This window comes from Dromiciops gliroides, chromosome 2 (genome assembly GCF_019393635.1).
Source record: "Dromiciops gliroides isolate mDroGli1 chromosome 2, mDroGli1.pri, whole genome shotgun sequence".
Taxonomy (NCBI): domain Eukaryota; kingdom Metazoa; phylum Chordata; class Mammalia; order Microbiotheria; family Microbiotheriidae; genus Dromiciops; species Dromiciops gliroides.
Window position 1 is genome coordinate 432,655,304 of NC_057862.1, and position 8,263 is coordinate 432,663,566.

The following is an 8,263-nucleotide window of genomic DNA, read 5'->3' on the forward strand; positions in this document are numbered from 1 at the left end:
TTTAGATATATGGTGTGGGGGCTGGGGGGAGGGGGTTGGCTTGTGTTTGGTCAATACTCTACTAATATTTAATATACTTTAATAACAAATACTGCCAAAATGGGTGCAATAGCCATTAATTTTGTTAAGGGCTAAAATTCTAGCTAAACTGTCTAAAATATCTAATGAGTGGTCGCCAATAAATTATAAGCTTTAGCAAGAGTTAAACTTTTAAGCATTTATTAAGGAGAATAAGAATTTGGTAAAGAGAGAGAAAAAGGCCTAGATTCCTATCTATTAAAGGGAGAGCACATTTCTAGCTCCACTTTCCACCAGAGTCCAAAGGAAAAAGCGCGAGACTGAGCGCCAGTCTCTTCCTTCCTCCTCCCACTAGTCCGCGTCACTTCCTGACTCCTGAAGAAAAGACTCCTGGTCTTGCCCTCAAAGACCTTCGCTTCATGGGCAGAACTCTTCTACAGTTAGTATCCAGCAGGTGGCGTTATTCCAATCGTTACAGTCCCCCCTGTTGTTCCTCAAGAAACAAAATGTTTCCTTGACGGAACAGTAAAAAGAATATAATAACTATTGCTAACTAATAATATGTGAACAACAATATAGAAAAGGAAGAGAGGAAAGTTTTGTCCAGAGGGGCGATTTTTTTTTTGTCCTCATGAACCGACGCTTTGACATTAGTCTTGCAAAGGGAGGGCCTCTGCAGAGAGTACATGTTACAGATGGTGTATATTATAATAGAAAGAGAAAAAAACAACAAAAACAACAAATCAAAACTGTTCATTTAAAGTCTCTGAAAGTCTTTTCTCAGATGTCCTCTAGGTGTAGTCATGGAATGGAAGTCTTTTCAGGGGTTGATGTGTGGATGCTGGTAATCAGCCAGGAAAATTTCCTACAAAATTGAGCTTAACACAACTTTAAAATAGCTTTGTCAATAATCAAATCAAACAATGAAAGTTCTCAAAAACATGTCTAAGGGAATTCAGAATCTTGGTTGTTACACATGAAACATATAATAAAACAAAAATTGAACCATTCTTTAAAATTATAATATTACTATAGTCCCCCCTTATGGAGGGTATTTGAGAAGACAATTGCTGCGATATTAATTTTTAAAAATAATTTTTATCTTTGTTTCATCACTTTTTGCATCATCTGCCTAATTATCCTCATGCCATTATGAGAAATTAGAAAATCTAATATAATTGGTAACAGGTGTCAAGGCCAAATTCAACACTGTTATTTATCATGACACCTGAGATAATTATGGGGGTTACCATAAAAGAACAGAGAAATGATGGGATATGAGCATTCCCACACTTGAGCAATATATACTGCCCATACAGTATGCCAGGCTTAAAATAGGTGGATGGAATATATGTCCATGCCACCAAACATATTGGAGGAAACTGAGTCAGACTTAATCAGATGCATGGGATTGAGATGTCCATGGCATCAGGCATATAGGAGGGGGCATAGAAGCCAGGTGTAGAAGTGAGATGGGTGGGATGAATACTTCCAGCCATCTGTACAATATTGTGGGGAAAAATAAAATAAAATATTAAACCAAGAGAATCCAACCTCAACATTAGTCAAAAGCCGTTCCCTCGGCCATACCTTGACTTCATGCATGTCTCCCCTCATGTGACAGTTCAGTGTCTGCTCTTGCATATATTTCTCTTGTGATTGGATGGCATCTTGGCCAACTGGCATCTGATAACTCAGAATAAAGGCAATTAATGTCTTAAATGATAAATTCCCATAATCCAAGTCTCATATGGATTTAAAAATTGAGGATAATAAATGATTGCAAAAAATGTGAATACATCTTGACTCAGAACACAATATATAATTATGCAACAATTTCAAATAATACCCCTTTTTTTTAACTTAGTATACAATTACTTTTTTGAAAAATCTGAACATATTTAAATACAAGTTAAAGCACAACACAATCTCAAAGAAAACTTTTACAAATGTTCCCCTCTTTTTTTTTTTTTTTTGGAATATGCTTATCAAAAATAATACTTCTAGAATCAATTTACACTTGCCATGGCAAACAATTTGCCAGGGAAATGCTTTAAAGAGTTTGATCAAATAATCAGTTGAGAAAAAATAACAAAAACAAACAACTCAGAATATGGGAGCACAATACTCCTAGAATTAACATTGTATAATAAAATCAAAACCATCTTGCAATGTTTCAAAATTAGATAGACAAATGAATAGAAGAAAATACACATGGAACAATAAAATACAGTGAAATTCAAACTAAGGAAATCTAAATGAATATGAACTTAATATCAATAAGAGTATTATAAAATATAAACTTGATCACATGACTATAAAAAGCTTTTACAAATATTCTCCTTGTTTTAGAAACTAAGTATAAGACACAATCTCAAAAGCATGAAAATCTCTATGAAAATAAACCCATACCATTAATTTCAAAATGTATATATAATAGCACAGAAATCCTATGTAACCTCTGAACTGATACTATTACTCTGAGTGAATTCAGAACACTTTTGATTCCGATATCTAAAATCCCCAATACTCATATCAATACCTTGCTGCTTACTTCTACATTTCTGTAAAATATATACCCTTCCATGGCAAAAGAAGCAGAGTCTTGAACTATGTTGATTGTCATTCTTATTCAGCTTAAGTTTTTCTTCTTTAACCCCTCTATATTGTCTGTCAGTCTTTTCACCATACAAATGCTTTATAAGATTACTAATTAAAGACAAAAGCAGGTTAGCAAAATTATGAACAAAACAAGCATATCTGGAATTTAAAGAGTTTTCTAAGATTGTCTCAAAAGCACAGCCAGGCCGGGGAAGGGCTGAGCCTGAAGCTGCAAATGCAGGTAGAAAAAGTTGAGCATGCGCATCAGATCTCTGGACTTCCCAGGCAGGGGAAGCTATGGGCTTGGCCATGGGAGGAGTAGAGGGTGGGGTCTGGAGAGGAGGGGAGGGACCAGAGCAATTTGAATCAGACTTGATTTTGAACTCAGGCCTGGATTCCTCTTCCCCCACTTTGCCTCCAGGAGCTAGGGGATTAAAAGCTTCTAGAGGGTGGGTCATTGCCTCCAGGCATGCAAAATTAAAGCAACAATTACTGTTAGAACTGGGAAAAGCTGCGGGAATCTCTTCAGGTTTCTCTGAAAAAGCATGGTTGGGAGAGGGAGAGATATTTCCTTGTGTGAGTAAGTTGCTGGCTCTTTTAACAAAAATAAAAAGAAAAATAGAAAATCCACAAAAACAAAGCATTAACATGATCTTATCTCCCATTTGTCTGGTTAAACAGACTAAAATCAAAAATAGGGTAATTAGGGAGTTTAAAAGGTCCATTCGAAAAAATTTAAAGGGAAAACACAGCCAGTACGCCAGTACTTGGCAGTTAAAGGGAGAGGGTAGAGAAAATGCCTTACCCAACCAGAAGATCAGAAGACTGAGGTTTAGCTTTCCTCTTCGTGGTCAGCCATCTGTTAAGGGCTAAAATTCTAGCTAAACTGTCTAAAATATCTAATGAGTGGTCGCCAATAAATTATAAGCTTTAGCAAGAGTTAAACTTTTAAGCATTTATTAAGGAGAATAAGAATTTGGTAAAGAGAGAGAAAAAGGCCTAGATTCCTATCTATTAAAGGGAGAGCACATTTCTAGCTCCACTCTCCACCAGAGTCCAAAGGAAAAAGCGCGAGACTGAGCGCCAGTCTCTTCCTTCCTCCTCCCACTAGTCCGCGTCACTTCCTGACTCCTGAAGAAAAGACTCCTGGTCTTGCCCTCAAAGACCTTCGCTTCATGGGCAGAACTCTTCTACAGTTAGTATCCAGCAGGTGGCGTTATTCCAATCGTTACAATTTATAAGTAGCAATAATTTAGCTAAAAACATGTAGCTCCCCAATGATTGATTTAAATACATAGAGAAGAACTGCTTAGTTTCATAAGTGATAGTAAATGTCCTTGAAATTTCTAGATGGACTTTAGGCAATATGTAGTCTAACCCATTCCTTTCAGAGATGAGGAACTTGAGAGAGTGGTGACTTGATTTCCCCAATATCACAAGCTAATCAATGAATAGCACTTAGACTCAGGATACTTTGACTTTTAATCCCAGCTTGGTCACTCTTAAACCCAAATTTATGTTCTTGTGAGGCACTTATCAGAGGTTACTTTGTCCTTTGGTTGTTTTTGTGCCTGTCATCACCTTTCTCAATTAATTACAAGTAGAAGCAAGATTTTGCATATAATAAATGCTCAATAAACACTTGTTTGATGGTCAAATACTATGCAAACATAATTATTTCTTATAATGTCTGTAGAATCTGAAATAAAGGAAGGAAACAAGCATTTATTAAACATGTACTTAGCATGTGCCAGGCCCTATGCTAAGCACTTCAGGATGTTATCTTATTTGGTTCTCACAAAATTTGGTAAGTACTATTATTATCTCCATTTTACAGTTGAGGAAACAGATAAAGGTCAAGTGACTTGTCCAGGGTTGCACATCTAGACATTGTCTAAGGCTGGATTTGAACTCAGGTTTTCCTGACCCTAGGCCCAGCACTCTATCTATCGTGCCACCCAGCTGCCTCACAAAGAATCTCATCTCATTTTATTAAGAGAAAAATTAAAGTTAACAGCAGTGATTAGTCTTAACTGCCCTCGTGATAGAGTATAGAACAGACTCTTTACTGTCTCTTAAGCAAATCATGAAAAAATTTGTTAAGGGAAGGGAGGGTTACATTCTCCTGCCAGTTTAGAATTGATCAGAGATCTAGAGAATTAGATCTCTGATCTAATTCTGTGGCCTTCTTCATTATTTCAACATGCTTATAATTGTGCCTATCACTAAAGCACTCTGGGGCATAGGAACAGAAAATTGAATAATGAGTCATTGTAGGATAGGGAAAAGAATGCAGAGGATCTGGGTTAAAATCTCAGATCTACCAACTATGACTTTGAACAAGTCTTTTTATCTATCCTAGGCATAAGTTTCCTTACATGTAAAAATGAAAGACTTAGAGGGCAGCTAGGTGGCATAGTGGATAAAGCACTGGCCCTGGATTCAGGAAGACCTGAGTTCAAATTTGACCTCAGACACTTGACACTTACTAGTTGTGTGACCCTGGGCAAGTCACTTAACCATCATTGCCCAGCAAAAAGAATTCCAGACCCTTTGGGATGGATCAGATCTCTAGAATTCATTAAAGTCTATCTTCCTACCTTAAAGGAGGACTTAGTTTAAACTACCCCATTCAGAAAAGGGAGGCATCTTAACTTTAAAGATGTCTAGGAAAGGAGACTGCACAGTGTCCATTTCCATTGCTACACAATCAGCACAGTTCAAGGTAGGAGGGGAAACCATTGTAAAAGGGATGGAAAGTAGTGGGACTGTTTTGTTTTTATGTTAACAAAGTAAAGTATAAAACTGATGGAAGAAAGGAAGTATAGAATTCAGGAGAGAATGCTGCAGAGTAATAGTATACTTCCCTCCATCTTTTCTTAGTTCTTTTCCTTCTAGGTTGGGGGAGATAGGATCTATTTATTTCCAAGCAAGGCTCCCTCCTCATCAATACATTAATACCTTATTTATAGGCTACATCTCCACCAAACCCCAAACTATCCCCCTCCTTCAAACACCCTGGCCTCCCAGTTCCTTGACATCCTCAGCTCCCATGACCTCTTTTTTCAGTCCATATCAACCATGCATAGGGATGTTCATACCTCAGACTTCCCCATTACCACCCCCTATTTAGGTGAATTTTGTCCCAAGTATCAGAATTCCAAGTTATAGTTCCGAGACTTAAATGTGGTTTTAGACAGCATAGAATCAAACTGAAGATGAATGAGAAAGAGGGAACGATCAATGGGACAACTCCCATATGATTCAGGAAAATTAGCACCAGAGATACCACAAGATGGATTGACCTCAACAAGAAAGACCACTTCTTTATCAGAGATTGGAGTGAAGGAGGATAGAGTGGGTGGAGACATAGGCAATGATGATGTGTCTATTAGGGGAAACGAGTGAATTCACAATGGAGTCTCCCAACTTTCTCAGGAAAGTTGGAGGTGATGTCATTTGCTAAGAGAAAGTGAGTTGGGGTTATATACAGGGCTTTGAAGAGAGAAGAGGTTTAGAAGAGCTGTCGAGGGGGAATGGGTTAGCAAGTCTATTATATTAGGGAAGAATTTAAGGTTCCTTAAAATTAGGCAATACAACTTTGTAGTGACTCCAAGTTTCATCTGTAAAATGAAAATAATAGAACTTTCACTAACTCCCTCACAGAGTTTCTGTAAAGATCATGTAAAATGTAGCCAATATTTGCACAGTGAAGGACTGACCTTTGTGAAACTCTATCTCCTATCCCTTTGCTACAGTGGGAAAGAAGTTTACTGCATATGTACAGGCAGAGAGGAAAAGGTTTTTTCCCATCACAATGATTTCATAAAGAAGGCTTCTGACAGAGTTCATGACCACAAGGAGAAAGAGACAAACTGAGCTATCAATATGCAGGCAACCATGACTGAGAGCAAGAAGACATGGGACTTGATACAAGGTGAGCCAAGAGCTTCATCAGAGACTGAGAGTAATCCAGACAGAGTTCGTTTATGCACTAGGAATACAGTGAGATACAAAGGGGAATCTCACTGAAGTCTTAAGCCCTACGAAACCATCTATGAGTATAGTCTAGCCATGAAAAGAGACCAAGTGCATACCTTCCCTTTGTTAAGGTCATGAGTTTGGAAAATCTCATAAGGCATATTCATGGTCTTGGTACTGTACTCATTTGAGAATGTGGCTGATGTTGTTTTCTTTTCTTTTCTTTTTTTTGCAGGGCGATGGGGGTTAAGTGACTTGCCCAGGGTCACACAGCTAGTAAGTGTCAAGTGTCTGAAGTCGGATTTGAACTCAGGTACTCCTAAATCCAGGGCCGGTGCTTTATCCACTGCGCCACCTAGCCGCCCCTAATGTTGTTTTCTTTTCTTTTCTTTTCTTTTTTTTAAGAAATCGGCATTTATTATCCAAGTTCAAGAACACGAGGGGGGAGATGGGGGAGGGGCACATTCAGAACAGTCAAAGAGGAGTCCTATGGGGGCCGGGGAGGAACCAGGAGTTGGCTCCAGCCGGGGTTGATCCTGATGTCTAAGCCTTGGTCCAGGGCACACAACGAAGCACACGGTCGGGGCAGAGTTTTAGGGGAACGTCACGGGGCAGCCAGTCGCTCATCCAAGCAAAGGGGGGCTGGGACCCTCCGGGGATCGGCCAGACGGCTTCCCTTTATGGAGTCGAAGCGTCCCAGCGCGATACCCCCTCACAGTCATTCCTGGAGTCCGTCTTTGTGCTGGAGAAGCGTTCATCGCCTCTCTAACTTCTTGTACTTTGCTTCTAGTTTCTTTGAATATGCATCCAACTTGTAGGCTGCCTGATCAAGAGCTGCTACTTGCTCCTCAATTAAAGTGATCTGATCCAGATAAGGCTGAAGTGCTGCATATTTCTGGTTTAAGTCCTTTAGGTTTCTACTTATGTTTACTGCAAAATTTTTCATTTCTAGGTACTTCAAGCTAGTCAGTTTGTTCATATTTTCCAGAAGTTTATAGTCTTCACTGGTAGCCGTCAGCTCGCCTGTCAGGGACGTGGCCATTTTGGAGAACATGGCCTGGCACAGCTCCGTGATGTCCGCCTCAGCCAGCTCCGTGGCCTCCTTCTCTCCACCACTGCATCGTCTAGGCCGGGAAGGGAGGGATGGGGATGGGAATACAGGGGGCGGGGAGGGGAGGGAGAAGAAGGGGGAAAGGAGCCCTAATGTTGTTTTCTATTGCTTTATTAGTCATTTCTGTCTTGATTAAATGTGTTAATGTTTCAAGGCTCCTCCTTGCCTGGGTCTGTTAACCTACATAGTGAGCATTAAATACCCAGGCCTGAACTAATTTCAGAAGTTCCCAATTTTTAACTGCACAAGAATTAAAAATCCCCACAAATGAAACCCAAGTCTGCCAGGGTCCAAAGGTGATAGGACTTGTGGGATAGAGAGACAGCATATGCAAAGCTTTTGGTAAACCTTAAAGTACTAAGTACATTTTCACCACCACCACCACTGTTGTTGATGATGATGATGATGGTGCAGCTTCTATTAGTGGATAGAGTCAGCCTTAGAGTCAGGAAGACCTAGTTTAAAATCTTATCTCTGAATTATTTTTCTTTTTTTGCAGGGCAATGAGGGTTAAGTGACTTGCCCAGGGTCACACAGCTAGTAAGTGTCAAG

At 39.4% G+C, this 8,263-nt stretch overlaps 1 protein-coding gene across 1 annotated transcript; it reads right to left on the minus strand.

Annotated features, from left to right (window-relative positions):
• Nucleotides 1-7,313: 7,313 nt before the first annotated feature.
• On the minus strand, nt 7,314-7,669 carry LOC122743586 (biogenesis of lysosome-related organelles complex 1 subunit 2-like). Its single transcript, XM_043988645.1, has one exon. The coding sequence runs from the start codon at nt 7,652-7,654 to the stop codon at nt 7,355-7,357; it is 300 nt and encodes a 99-aa protein (XP_043844580.1). The 5' UTR covers nt 7,655-7,669; the 3' UTR covers nt 7,314-7,354.
• Between the last annotated feature and the right edge of the window lie 594 nt (nt 7,670-8,263).